The 14,421-nt window shown below is 36.4% G+C and overlaps 1 protein-coding gene across 8 annotated transcripts in view; it reads left to right on the top strand.

The window, feature by feature from the left end:
• Positions 1 to 14,421, top strand: part of HFM1 (helicase for meiosis 1) — a 49,664-nt gene that overhangs the window by 15,778 nt on the left and 19,465 nt on the right. For 2 of the 8 annotated variants that reach the window (XM_068199857.1, XM_068199858.1), the window contains exons 1-14: positions 2,595 to 2,751; positions 3,125 to 3,246; positions 4,702 to 5,008; positions 5,808 to 6,073; positions 7,605 to 7,652; positions 9,348 to 9,418; positions 9,897 to 10,029; positions 11,659 to 11,810; positions 12,188 to 12,265; positions 12,409 to 12,570; positions 13,005 to 13,205; positions 13,287 to 13,375; positions 14,029 to 14,072; positions 14,164 to 14,265. In XM_068199857.1, the coding sequence (XP_068055958.1) occupies positions 2,681 to 2,751; positions 3,125 to 3,246; positions 4,702 to 5,008; positions 5,808 to 6,073; positions 7,605 to 7,652; positions 9,348 to 9,418; positions 9,897 to 10,029; positions 11,659 to 11,810; positions 12,188 to 12,265; positions 12,409 to 12,570; positions 13,005 to 13,205; positions 13,287 to 13,375; positions 14,029 to 14,072; positions 14,164 to 14,265 (1,846 nt within the window). In that variant the 5' untranslated portion in view covers positions 2,595 to 2,680. Of the gene's footprint in view, positions 1 to 1,628; positions 1,775 to 2,593; positions 2,752 to 3,124; positions 3,247 to 4,701; positions 5,009 to 5,807; positions 6,074 to 7,604; positions 7,653 to 9,347; positions 9,419 to 9,896; positions 10,030 to 11,658; positions 11,811 to 12,187; positions 12,266 to 12,408; positions 12,571 to 13,004; positions 13,206 to 13,286; positions 13,376 to 14,028; positions 14,073 to 14,163; positions 14,266 to 14,421 lie in introns of those variants that run through there. The other 6 variants (XM_068199860.1, XM_068199863.1, XM_068199864.1 and 3 more) reach the window with 6 other exon arrangements.

Below are 14,421 nucleotides of genomic sequence, written 5' to 3' on the forward strand. Positions count from 1 at the left end.
CCCTTGAAGGTTGTGACTTTAACTTTGGGCCCCTGGAGAGAGCACTGTGATGAAATACGTGTACTAAGGAATGGATTTGTTTTAGGAGGAAGGTGAAAAGTAAAGTGGCTTCAAAACTGAGCACATTCCCTCGTGGCTTGCAGTGTTTGTAGTGTTTGTTAAAGCAGATACATGAGAGAGGTCTTTGCTCCCAGGATTTGGCAAACACCTCTCAGTAAATGTGATTCAGCGGTCTGTGCTACTCCTGCGAACACCTACTCCCTCATTCTGCCACCTGGAATATGCATTTTCCCTTTGCAATCCAACAGCACTGAAGCGTGTGGAACACTCTCTTTCCTGGCCATCTTGGAAACGTTTCGGGCTCCTCCCCACCCACTCCCACACCCGCCTGTTTTGCGTTCTTTTTCTTTAGAAGTGTGAGGGACTTTTCACTGTTTCCCAGCTGGAGCGGGTGGGTGAATGCAGAGCTGCTTAAAGGAGTGTGTTTCTTTTAGATTCCCAGTCTTGTAGAATGACCACGAAAACTCTTTTTATTTTTATTTACATTATCAAGCAATTGGGATTAATAGAGCTGGTCAAGGAAAAAAAATACACATAGAGAGCAGAGCAGGGGCCCGGGAGATCAAACATTGTACATTACAAAGGCTACTCAAGAATGGGAATCATAAATCCAGACTATTTAAATGGAAGTAGCATAATCACATTAGGAGATTCCCCACCTGAGGTGGGAAAACCATGTCATACTGGTGTGCTGTGTTTGAAGCTCCTTGTAGCTGATGGAGCAGTGGTTATTCACTTGGATAGGCACTAACACAGATTATTACTACTTCAATAACATCTTGATTGATTCAATAACATCTCTTCACAGATAATTTCTGCTGCCACTATGGATACCAAGCCTGAGAGTTCTTGCTTGAGATTAAAAGCATGGAGGCAAAATTAAACACCTTTGTTAGATTTATCAGTGTGATTTCTAAATTCTGTATTTATTAATGTGAAGGGGAAGGTGGCAAACCCTGGCAGTGGGGGAGTGGCGGAAGTTGGCATAGGTGGTACTGCAGTCTTATGGTTTGTAAAACCTGCATTGACAGATCTCTGGTTTGAAGTTCTTCATTGTGTTCCCAGATAATTTTGATTACGTGCTCTATATTCTGGTATTGGGAAATGTTTTGTTTTTTAAATTTAAAACCTCTCTCTGGAATATTTGAAGGTTTATAGATTCTGTGAAAGAAAAGTACTTTTAAAATTTTTTGATTCACAGCTGACAGTGTACAGTAATTAAGTAAACCTGAAGCCTATTTGCAAAGCACTCTTAAAGATCCTTTTCATATATTACTAATGAGATGCTGGAGTACAAAAGAAGTGTCACATTTGGTTTTGTCTCTGTAGATAAAGAAGAAAGCTTTGCTTTGTTATTTTACCCGCAGAGTTGGCCTTTATTGAACTTCATAAACTTAATTTGTATTTTACCGTTTGTTTCAGTGAGTCTCAGGTTTTTGATTCATGAAATCATCTGTGTGATATTCTTTTAGTAAGATCTTAGCTTTTTAAAGTTGTCCTCAATATTAAGAGCTGTAAAACTTCTCAACAGAAAGGCATAAAGAAGCGTTTCTAATGCCTACTGATGGTGCTAAATGAAAAACACTGAAATTAGCTGGAGTATTTTTAATACTGGTGTATACAATAAATAATTTAGAAATAATCTCTTGTCCTGATGTTTCAGAACAAACCTGTTAACATCTTTATGTGTTGGGCCCATACTCCAATTATCCAGGTAAGCAATTTGCATGTATGTTTTAAAAAGTCTAATTTGCTTGTAAGCTAAAATAATTGTTGGGGTAGCAGTATAATTTTATTTTTTTAGATAATAGTATAATTTTGTTTCGCAAAAACTTGACAGACTGTGATCATAACAAAACAATTGGAGAAAAAACATACTGGCTGCAGTTGTGTAAAATAATCACAGAATATGCTGGGTTGGAAGGGACTCAGGGATCATCGAGTTTAACTCCTGGCCCTGCACAGGACACCCCAAGAATCACACCCTGTGCCTGAGAGCATTGTCCAAGTGCTTCTTGACCTCTGTCAGACTGCTGCTGTGACCACTGCCCTGGGGAGCCTGTTCCAGTGCCCAGCCACCCTCTGGGGGAAGAACCCTTTTCTAATGTCCATCCTAAACCACTCCTGACACAGTTTCAGGCCACTCTCTTGGGTCCTGTCACTGGTCACCGCAGAGAAGAGATCAGTGCCTGCCCATCTCTTCCCCTCATGAGGAAGTTGAAGAATGTGGTGTGTCGCCTCAGTCTCCTCTTCTCTAGGCTGAATTTTAGCATTGTTCTTAGAATTGAAATACTTTAACATAAACTTTATCTGGATCTTCACTCCTACCCACTTTTTCTTCATGATATGTCATGGTAGTAAAGGTTGCTTCAAGTGCTGCCCTATAGGGCTTTTTTAGCAGAAACAATAGGAACCATATTTTATCAGGAGAGAGAGTCTCTATTTGAAGAGGGATTAAGAATGCAGTCAAGAGCTCTAAAAGATAACAATGGAGAAATTAAATATTGACACAACTAATAAACTTTGTATTGCTTTAGACAGGTTCAAGTCTAATAATTTCAGTTTTATATTTTCTTGTGCTGCCCTTTGCAGACTAAGAGACTTCACATTTGATCTAAAAATGTTCAACTCTGCAGACATGGTCTTTTCACTGGATAATTTATTTTATGAAAAACCAGTTATGAGACAAAGGTAAATCTTTATTATTCGATATATATAATTGTTTTCCAAATAGAATGATTTTGCAGCAGTGCTTTTTCTTATGACTCACTTTTTCGTCCACTCATAGAAATCAGGGGCTAGAAATTTCTGGTTCTATAACTCATACTTTGAAATGTTTCTCCAAGCACATTCAATGATGCAGATGTATCTTAGGGCTGTACGAAATAAGGGTTAGCCCAAGTTTTGCCTCTGTAATTTTGTTGTTAGAAGTCACATGAATTGAAGAACAAGAATATGTTTTAGAGGGAGAAACAGTAGGTTATTTATGACTAGTGATTTTGAGCTAGTTGTTGTGGAGGGTGCTTAAAAATGCTTTTACCTCACATTTGTGTGTTAAAAATAGGTGTCTGGGAAATGAAGATCGTAAGACTTGGTTTATTCCACCTGCTCCAGCTATTGCTGAAATTCCAGCTGCAGAGGAGTTACAGAGGGAGCTGGAAAAAAACTCAGCCAACACCCACATGGGTAAAGTATCACAGAATAGAATCACAGAATCATTGCAGTGGTTGGAAAAGATGTTTAGGATGATCAAGTCCACCCATAAACCTAACACTGCAAAGTTCAAGTAGTGTCGGACAATGTCAGGTATTACTTGATTTCAATATTAAATTACTCAATAAATAATTGGTGTGACAGATCATTCCTCTTTTGCTGTGAAAAATGAAATATTCTAGATATGCAAGTAGAGACAAAGAATGTATTTGAGTTGAGAATGATGGTGTTAGATGTGCCAGAAGCATAGCAGTCCTCTTTAGGCATATACATGCCACAGGTTTACTGTGCAGAAATGTGCAAGGTAAGAAGTATAATCAAAATATCAGTTACTGCACATTGTTTCATGAAGCATTGTAACACAGTGCGAAGTGGCTGTAAGGGCATAACGTTGTCACATGGATGATGGCCTGTCTGCCACTCAAGGAACAGAGAGTTTATATGAAACTCACTTTTTTCTTCCCCTTTTTGGGGCGTTAATCGAATTGTTCAGGCGGTCAAATCTGAATCTGGTCATTAATCGCTGCTAAGTGGCATATTCCTAGACATTCAGTATTATCTTAATGAAATGTATTTTAAAGAATGTCATTGCTTTATTTCTGTCAACTAGATTTGTACCTTTCTTAGCTGCTGTGCTGATTTATAATATTCTCTATTTAGGAATTATAGTAAAGGAGAAGGTGGGTTTTTTTCTGCTTTATGCAAGAATAATGCCATTAAGAGCTACTTATTCAAATAAGGTTTTGATGTTTATAGAATTAGAACTGTTGGGGTTGTATCGCAAACAGGGCATTGTAATTTTGAGTTTCTGGATGGATACCATTGAAACTGAGACATAAGAATAGAGCTGTTGTTATCTTGTTGCATTTAGTTGCTTATTTCTGTTTGTGCCTTTCCCTTCCTGTTGCCAACAGCAATGCTTGTTGATCTGGTCAGCCAGATCAGGACACTGATTCTACTGAGAATTAACCCTGCAAAATGTGATAATTAACCAAGAAGGTTATGAAACCAGCCTGTCACCAACATCAGTACCAGTACTGACTGTTGAGATTGCAGTGTTTATCTCAGCTATTTGTACCAGGAACTTCAAGCTTGGTCATTGTGTCATTTTTTTAAAAGACCATTTTTGTTCTGGGGCAGGGTGAAGAGTTCTGTCATACAAACTGTTTTGTAATTCTGAAGAATAGTTTTTATCCTTTATGTTGCATAGGAAGGAAAGAAAGGGACCTTACTTTTATAACTTTTTAATTGACAACACATGCATTACATTCATTAGCATAACTCATAAAATACACACTAAAGTTCTTGCAATAAGATAGAAATACCAGTTTGTATAATAGATAATAATTTGTCTGATTCTGTGTGAAAGATACTTGATTAAATGACTGTGAATAAGAATATGAATATTAATGAAATAATAATTTATAGTTTTTGTAGGAGGGAGAAAGCAGGAGAAGTTTATACAACAATGTAAGAGTAACACAGAGAAAATAGAAGATAAATCATCAGCACCTGTTCATTTTGGCATAGCCCCTGAAAAAGAAGTCCTACAATTAAGTCTAGGAGAAAGAGATAAAATTAGTTTTCAGCATGAAAATCTGAAAGTGGTTTCATCTTTTCTCTCCTTTGATGAAAATAAATCTACAAGAGTAATAGATTTTTCTCAGCAACCACAAAATAAAGCATTCAGTGAAAACAGTGATGATGAGAGTGTCCATTCAACATTAAGAAAAAGGTATGTGTCTAGTCAACTCAAATAATTTATCACTGTCAGAATCATCTTATTATTTTAGATAAATCTGTTGAACACAAACTTGGGATCCTTCGATTGAAGGTACTTTAGTAGGCTCCAGATGCTAATTCTTTCAGTATAAGGAAAAAAATGTTTCATTTTGGCAGTATTTTAGTACTTTAATTAAATGTGAGTCCTGAGTCCTTTAGTACTTTAATTAAATGTAAGTCCTGAGCTCAGCCTCATTCATGAGAAAATTAAGCATCAGTTTGTTGCTTCAATTTTAAATAATTTTTTAGATAACAAAGCTTTTGGAAAATACTGCTCTGAATTCTTTATCTGCATGGGGATAAGGAAGAAGGCTGAGATCATTTGCTTTGCTGAGCAGAGGTCAGCCAGTCAGGAATACCTTGAGCAGCTCTCAGTGTGATTTCAGTGCTGCCTGGGAGGAGAGGTTTTATCAATAAACTAAACTGCTCTTCTGTGTCCAGCTCCTCCCATTCCTCAGAACCTGGATGTCTCTATTGGTTTTAATGATGCAGAAATTCAGAATTAATCTGCTATCAGGAGTCAGAGCCCATCTGGACAGGCAGTTTATTCTTTCATGTTCTTTCTGGAATGAAAGTGAAGTTAAAATGTATCTTGAAAGGAGTCTTTAAGTCAGATTACATAAAGTTAGATACAATTTTATTATTTATCTTAACTAGTTCTGCTGCTAATACAAATGTATATCTAATATTTTTAAAATATTAGATAAACTGTAACATTGCTACAAGCTAAAAAAATTCTGGATCTTTTGCAGCTTATTTAAAAAGTCTGGCGATGTGCATAAAAATACAGAATTTAAAACTGATTCTGTTGATGTGAAAGAAGTTGGTACTTACTTAAATACAAGTGAAAACATGAAAGAAGTGACAAGAGAAGGTTTTTTGAGAAATAATCATCATGCTTCAATAACTAAAGACTCGGATTTTACTTTGCATGGGGTAAATAATGAGGAGATTGTGTCTGTAAATGGAATTAAAATTCAATCATTTTCTAATGCTTCAGAGATTCTGGATATGACAGGTAATTATTTTTACTCTATTTCAAGAAAAATTGTCCATTGTCTGTCTTTGGTATATAATAATAAAGGGTATCCAAGATCTGAGGTAGAGTGAAGAACATTTTCCCACCAGCTCAAGGTGAGATAATTGGCTAAAATTGATACAATGTTTTGCAGTCCTGTGGAACTTAATTGCATTGTTGTTTAATATGAACTGGCTAAACAATTTATGAAGAAGATTCACATTTTCACAAGTGCTAAGTCATGTAAACCGGTTTGAAAATGTCATTTCACATCCCCTCAGCAGTTTGAAAAAAAAACAGCCTTGTCCCTTTGTGTGGTAAAGAGTTTAATCTTCATTTGAAAACAGAAATTGAAAATGAAATGTCTATTTGTGGTGTTGCTCATCTTTGTATCTTTGTAGATATAGATTTTAAGTAGGAGATTCCTAGAAAATGGAGGGAAGTGGTGAGATTTTGATGAAATTGTAAAATATGTGGTTTAGAAATTATTTTTGCGTTTTAATAGTTTTTAAGTAAGTGCAGTTTATTTCTAGATTTTAAACTTTTTGGGACATGACACATCTGTGGAATGTACCTTAAATGCCTGACTACTACAGAAATATGGAGTAGAAAATTAGTTCTAGCAGAAAAATGTAGGGCAGAGCAGTGGCTTAGGATGGGATTTGGAAACAGGTCAGGAATGAAAAGCGTGATTTGTCTGATTGCCATATGAGCAGTGGTGGTTCCATTTGTGGGTGAGGACAGCAGTGGATACTGTTCACTTTGCCTTCAGCGAGGGTTTTCATACCACACAGTGGTTGCGAAACACCCATCTTCCACAGCATTCTGGTACCCACACAGAGCACTAGGAGTGGATCAACAGCTGCCTGGTGTAAAAGTGTGGCCAGGCTCAAAGGGTGGTGGTGAATGGGTCACAATGCCCACGTGCCAGCAGCAAGGGGAGTACTGCAGGGGTCTGCCCTACAGGAGGGGGATGACAGCAATCTCAAGAAATTCACCAGGAACAAATCCACAGTCCTGCCCTGGGGAAAGAGAAGAACCCCTGGGGTTCCTCTGGGATGGTTTGGCTGAGGGCAGCTCATGGAAGACTGCCCAGGGTCTGGCGAGCAGCTTGCTGAACTTGAGTGAGCAGTGTGTCCCAGCAGTAACAAAGGCCAGCAGCATCCTGGGCTTTGTTAACAAAGCTAGGAAGTTTGGAGAAGTGATTATCTGTGGTAGTAGCTGTAGCTGGAGTAGCTGTGGTACTTTTGAGACCACAGCTAGATACTGCATCAAATGTTGAGTCTCTGATACTTGCAAGATATCCTTAAACTGGAGTGAGTTCATCAAAGGGCCACCACTGTGGCCTTTTTAAATGATGAGCTAGTGACCTCCCTGTCCTATCCCATCTTCTCCTTTCTATCACCTGGACCTTGTTGCAGCCTTGAAGCTCTTTTACAGAACGTACAGCTTGGGGTCAGGAAGATACTTCTCATGGTTATTGGTTGAAAATCAATCTGATTTTATAAATGTTCTATTTTTACTTCTTTAGGAACTACAGGAAGAAAATTGGAAATTTTGAGGGCTGTTACAGAAATACGTATCCTTGTATTTGCTGGATCTGATTTTCCTGATTTTATTACAGTGCTTTTACATTTGCAAAATTATAGTGCTTAATTTGTAGCCATAGGAATTAATGCATTATATTGTAATAGTTTCAATTTGTAGCATAATGCTGGGAATCAAATGTTCAATAGGTGTTTATCCTGTTGACTTCCAAAGCAAGAATGAAAATAAGACAACTTGTAGATCATTCATTCCTGAGAAAGCTTATTCTTATTTCAAACATTCAAATTTTATCCTCAAAACTTTATTTTTAAAATATTAAATGTAAAATTTTAGTTTGCATAATATATATGTCAGACATTTTCTATGCAAACACACATATACACATATATCTCCATACACTTTAAATAAAGGAAAAATGAATTATTATTTCGGCTTATTAGGAAAACTGAGTCTTACTTTCTGTCCCATTTTCTTAGAAGAAAATTAATGTATTCCTTGTTGGTCTGTACTCATGTTGTAGTGTGCCTATACTGCATTTCCATTCTTTAACCAGATTTTACCATAATTTTCTTTTTTCTTGGCCCTGCCTTGAACATGAAATATAATCAAGCATTCATTTATATCTATCAAACTTCTGGATTTTTTACACACTCTTTTCAATACTTTGTTTCTAGGAACCTTTCAAATGGCAGGTTAAATATCAGGAAGAGGAAATGTCTGAATTTAGGCACCTTAAATTCATGTAAATAGCTTTGAAAAGTCACAATTTTCAAAATTAGTAAGGATTCCATTGTTGTGAATTTACTAATTAAGGATTATTAATGCTTTGTAGTTTGAAAGCATATCACTTATTTAGAGCAGGGAATTTAAATAAGTTCTTTTTTAAATCCTTATTTTCTTTAGTCTAATATTATTTGCTTTTCTTTACCCATTTTTAACTGCTTTTATTTTTTGTTTTACTTCTGTATCTTTTCCCTTGTAGTCTTTTAATGTGACATGGATCTGAGGCCTCGGCAGTTGATTGTTCTGTTGCTGTCAGTGTCACACCTGACTGTGTGCTCACCCTCAGCCTGAGGAGATGGTCACAGTCAGGCTGCTTGTGTGGCTGCTCTGCGCGTGCAGGCAGGGATCAGCTCACTCCTCTGGAGCTGTAAGCTAACAGTGCTCCCTTTTCATCTCCCGCATATTTTAGATAATAATGTTGTCTGAAGAACACACATTATTGGCAACTGAAAAATATCTTTAAAACCACTTTAAAAGTAATCATAGGTGAATTTTTTTGCTACTGTTATTTCTGGGCATACAGTATTATGATAAATAATTTTTGTTGTATTACAAATACTATGTGATCACTGACACCTTAGATAGACTGACAGCAGTGTTCTGCTTGTTCATGTATCTGGTTTGTCCCTTGCAGTTTCACATTCCAGAATTGTCTGCCATTCCATGAAGCCTGTGCCAGCAAGGAGGTTCTTAATCATTCGGATAACCCTAAGACCTCTCAAATAAGTTGTGGTTTTTTCAGTGATACGGAATACATGGCACACCAAGAATCTAAAAACTACTGAATCATTTAATAGGTTACTTTTGGGTTACTTTTTACAAGCCTGTGTGATATTGTGGTATGTTTTAAGTTTGCATTTAGATTGCAAGGACAGGATGCATTTGCATTCCTCCAATTTTATAATTTATGCTTTAGTATTTTAAATTCCTTAATGCTCTCAAGCAACCCAATTTAGAAGCATTTTTAAGGAGTTCCCATATTTTAACTATGCACAGTCAAAAGCTTTGGATGATGTAAGTATGGAACATAAACTGCAGCTGCAAGTAGTACTTTGTAGATAAATTTAGGTGGTACTTTGATATTTGGAGCATAAAAGGAATTAGAAAACTATAATATATCTAGAACTTCTTCCTGGAATAGTTTATCAGGGTTATTGCACTTAGCTGGGAGAAGGGACCAGAAGAACTTTAAAAAGTGTTTTTCTCAGTTGAAAGTACGTTTGTGTGAAGATTAGAATTGTATTTATGCATACAGATTGGTAATATATTTGCACGGAGGAGGAAGGGTGGGTGAATGATACGGGTGAGTGACACTGCGGAGGAGGAAAGAGGGGAGAATCAATCTTGTCAGAGGAAAATGAGGGAGCTTGACATGGACATACCTGGCTTCTAAGGTGGTCGTGGATAAAATGTGTGGGAAGGAAGCACAGTCATGCAAACCTTTCATTTGTCATTATTGAAAACTTAACAGAACTTGGCAATTCTTTCCTAGCTTTTATATACAGATAGGAACTTTGTGATTTGTGCTCCAACTGGCTCTGGAAAGACTGTAATGTTCGAACTAGCAATTACCAGATTACTCATGGAAGCCCCACTGCCTTGGTTAAGTATTAAAGTTGTTTACAGTAAGTACTGGTGATTTTGTCCCAGTTTTAATTTATTTGTACACTGATATGTTTGTCAGCCTTGCTATTAAAGGTTTCATCCTTATATTTACTAAAGCTTCATATATGTTTTTTTATTCCATTTTGTTCAACTTCTTACAATAAAGCTAGTGTTGCTTTAGAGTTTACTGTGTATTGTAAACTGATCTTAGAAGCAGGCATGTGCTACAGGTTCTCTGTCAGCTGGACCAGGTTGAGTATATGGTAATAGTTTCCACTTACCTTGTTAGAATTGCTATGACTTGGTTGGTTGGAACTGTCAGTAAGGAGTTACCTGCTAGTGGAGTTAAATCTGCTGACCTTCCCAGTTTCCACAGTGACGGAGAAGGAGACTTGTCAGTTTTCTGAATGTTGGAACAGAGACGGTAATCAGACTATGTCCTGCTGATGTGAGCACTGGTGCCTGGTTCATCAGTGGCCCCATATATCTGAATTAGCTTGCAATAGTTCTGTGGAGTTGTTTTCCAGTAGCTTTACCTTGAAGGACTGGTGACTGTAGTTCCAGGAACAATCACTTGCTTCTCACATTCTTGCATTGCTGAAGATGATTAGCTCTGTGATTTTGTGAATTACTTGCTGGTAGCTTAATCAGTTTTCTGGAGCTAATTGTTTCTCTGATACTCTTATGCAATTTTACACCTCTTTCTGAAGCAGAGACTGGTTCTTTAAATCTCGTAGTTTTAGAGATCATTAGTGAGCTAATATGCAGAAATCATTCATATTTCAGTGCCTCTAACTAGCCTAGAATGTAATCACTGCAAGATCTACTATACTAGGGCCGTTTAGGGGTCATGCATAGATTGCCTCTTTCACTTAAATCACTGCATTTTCTATCTAGATTAATCATCTAGTATAGCCTTACGTGTATTGTTAATATCAGTCCTTATTGAGAATGACATCTGATTTCTGGGAGAAAAGAGTCTGCAGAAGTACAGTGTGTATTCTCAGGAAAAAAAATACGAGTAGATTGTTTTAGGACTCTGTTCATGAGAACCAGCATGAAAACTGCTACCTGCTGTGTTAGCTGCTTCTTATGACCCTACACTTAACTATACATTTGATTTTGATAGAATACCAGAAAAAATAAAAGTCTGTCTCTTGCTCTTGGATGGTTTCTCACTTATACTTTGCTCTCTGAATACAGAGTACTCAAATCATTCTTAACTGGGAAAAGGTTGGTATTTGTATGACCTTTCATTAGAAAATATGTATTTCCTGTGGTTTCTTCCACCTGTGAGAAAACATTTGATAGCTGAATGATTGTTTCCATGTGGTACTGCAAAGAAAATCAAACCCAATAGGATAAAGGATTAAGAGAGAGCATAAATAATCTTGATTAAAGGGTTCTGTTCCTGCTTGCTGATGGGAAGAGCTAAGGGCCCAAAGCTCAACATGGATTGTGCACATGGAGTATAATAATGAGAACAGTAATACCAGTTACAGATTTTATGGTTCTGGAAGCAAAGCTGAAAATTAGGGAAATTAAATTTAAGAAGGCATCTTGCTAAAGAAATGAAATGCATACATTTCTAATACAGCAGAAGATTTGATTTTCCTGATTTAATTCTCATTATTTGGTGTTGTTTTTAGTGGCTCCAATAAAAGCTCTATGCAGTCAGCGTTTTGATGACTGGAAAGAAAAATTTGGACCTATAGGACTCACCTGCAAGGAGTTGACAGGAGATACACTGATGGATGATTTATTTGAAATACATCATGCTGACATTATTATCACTACACCTGTAGGTTTCATTCCCAGTTCTTACAAGAACTTAGAATAAACAGACATTAGCAGTCTTCTAATTGTATGCTGCAAAGGAGTGCTCTGTTTTGTTTTGTTTTGTTTTTTGGTAGTGCACAGTAATTTTATGTTTGTTTGCTTTTGTTTGTCTGCACACTGCTGTACACACTCTCAGTTCATATAAACAAAAGTTAATAATATAATAATGTGCCTGATGAAACATAGACTGCATTAGCTTGAATGCATTTAATTGTTTCTGTTTAAAGATTTATTGAAGTTTAAGCATGTCTCCATGTACTATAGTTGTGGCACATGTTGGTATTTAAAACATTTTTCAGCTTTTGTTGTTGTTTTGATGTGTTGTTTTATTCCTCCAAGGAAAAGTGGGATAGCATGACTAGAAGGTGGAGAGACAACTCTATAGTCCAGCTTGTGCGACTGTTTCTCATTGATGAGGTAAGAAAATGAATGAGGATTTATGCACTGCTTTTGTATCTTTTGTGAAGATAAAAGGAACCTTAGAAAATATTAAATGTATTTAGCACATGTCCAGATTGTAACTGGAAGATATTTAGCACATCTTTTAAAATTCCTGATAGGTACATGTTATAAAGGATGAAAGCCGTGGTGCAACTTTGGAAGTTGTAGTCAGTCGGATGAAAACTATTCAGTCTTCTCTTTGGCGTCTCTTAGAGAAGCATGATGCTGTTCCTCCCTTGAGATTTGTAGCTGTTTCTGCAACAATCCCAAATACTCAAGATGTAAGAGTTACATTTTAACTGTATTTTGATCGGTGGAGTTGTGTTTTATAAAATTTGTCTGGAATTACAATTTTAGATTGATAGCAAAATAGTAATTTTTAAGCTGTCATCTGAAGACAGCTATGAGGCTGCTGCTAATGTAAGATTACCTTCAACCATATGGAAATGTCAGTCATGTATGGACATGCTTCAGTTTTAGATTTCTGCTTGTGATTTTTGCCTCTTACGTACAAATCACAACAGATTTGAGATTTCAGTCCAAATTATATTGGTCCTGCAAAAAGCAGAACCTCACCTGTGATTTTAAATTATAAAAAAATGTGTTAGTAGTTTACACGTGACAAAAGCTAAGTTAATTATTTTGTGATGCTATTAGAGCTGGAGTACAATTAAAAGAAGAAATTTATCTTTTCTGTTCTACTTCTTTTTTAAAGATTGCAGAATGGCTTTCAGATAGTAAGATGCCTGCTGTATGCCTGAAAATAGATGAGGATCAACGACCAGTGAAGCTACGCAAAATTGTGCTTGGTTTTCCTTGCAGTGACAATCAGACAGAATTCAAATTTGACTTAACTCTTAACTACAAGATAGCTAGCATTATACAAACATACTCGGAGCAAAAACCAGCACTTGTGGTACAACAGCTTTTTTAAATCATGTTTAAAATTGTTTCTTTCTTGAAAGTGTTGATTAAAAAAAATATCTTTTATTTATAGTTTTGTGCCACAAGAAAAGGAGTACAGCAGGCTGCTTCTGTTCTTGCAAAAGATGCTAAATTTCTACTGAGTATAGAACAGAAACAAAGGTATTTTTCTATTTAAATTGGAAATAAGTGTTTGTACATTTTAGTAAACCTGTGATATCTGTGAAGAAAGCTGTTGAGCTAATACAGTTTCTAGCAGAGGAGTGTGCAACAAAATCATCACCACAGTTGACATTCTTTTTGGTAAATTGGCACTCTTCTTGGGAGGTTTTATTTTCTTCTCAGAGTTTTAGGATACCTTTCACAAACATTAAGTTGTTTCTCAAAGCTGCTTTCTAAACATAAAAATGCTAATTCTTATGGCCCTCTGAGACCTTGTAGTGCAAAGATTTAAGCATAAGAATAGTTGAATTGGATGACTTTACTGGTGTTTTAAGTTGTCTTTATCAGATACTGTTATTAAATGCAGCCACATTAATTATTATTTACTTCAGGGTTGCCTAGTCATGGCAGCTGCAGAAGCTACTCCTGACTTTGGACCTGAAATATGATCTTATTTGCTTTATGTGAACAGCACATAAGGATTGTTGATTGTCGCTTGGAAAGATGACTAGACTCGAAAAGCTGCAATAGCTGCCCCAGAGAGTCAGTCTCTTCTTTCTGTGAAGATGGGAAATGTGGTGGTTGAAAATAATCAAAGAATGTATATTTTTAATTTGATTTTTCTTTGTTTTGTGTGTGTCTCTGTTGCTTAGATTACAGGGGTTTGCAAACTCATTGAAAGACTCCAAACTGAGAGGTAAATATAACCTACAACTTCTCTGCTCTGTGATTGAATATTTGCTTGAGTAAACCTAGTTAAATGATGTATATAATAATTTCATTATCAGACCTTTTGACGTATGGTGTGGCTTATCATCATGCGGGTATGGAGATAGCGGACAGAAAAATAATTGAAGGCGCTTTTACTGTAGGAGACTTGCCAGTACTTTGTAAGTAAAATTAATTTTGAAAGCCAAAATTTCATTTATGTATCCTGAGAAGATTGCAGTTTGGAAGTAATATTTTATGGTTCTGTAGTTTGCTTAATCTTTGGAAGTTGTGAAATCCAGCAGAAGGTGTTTTTGTGTTTCACATGTACTTTCACC

The sequence above is a fragment of the Anomalospiza imberbis genome, chromosome 9, assembly GCF_031753505.1.
Source record: "Anomalospiza imberbis isolate Cuckoo-Finch-1a 21T00152 chromosome 9, ASM3175350v1, whole genome shotgun sequence".
NCBI lineage: Eukaryota > Metazoa > Chordata > Aves > Passeriformes > Viduidae > Anomalospiza > Anomalospiza imberbis.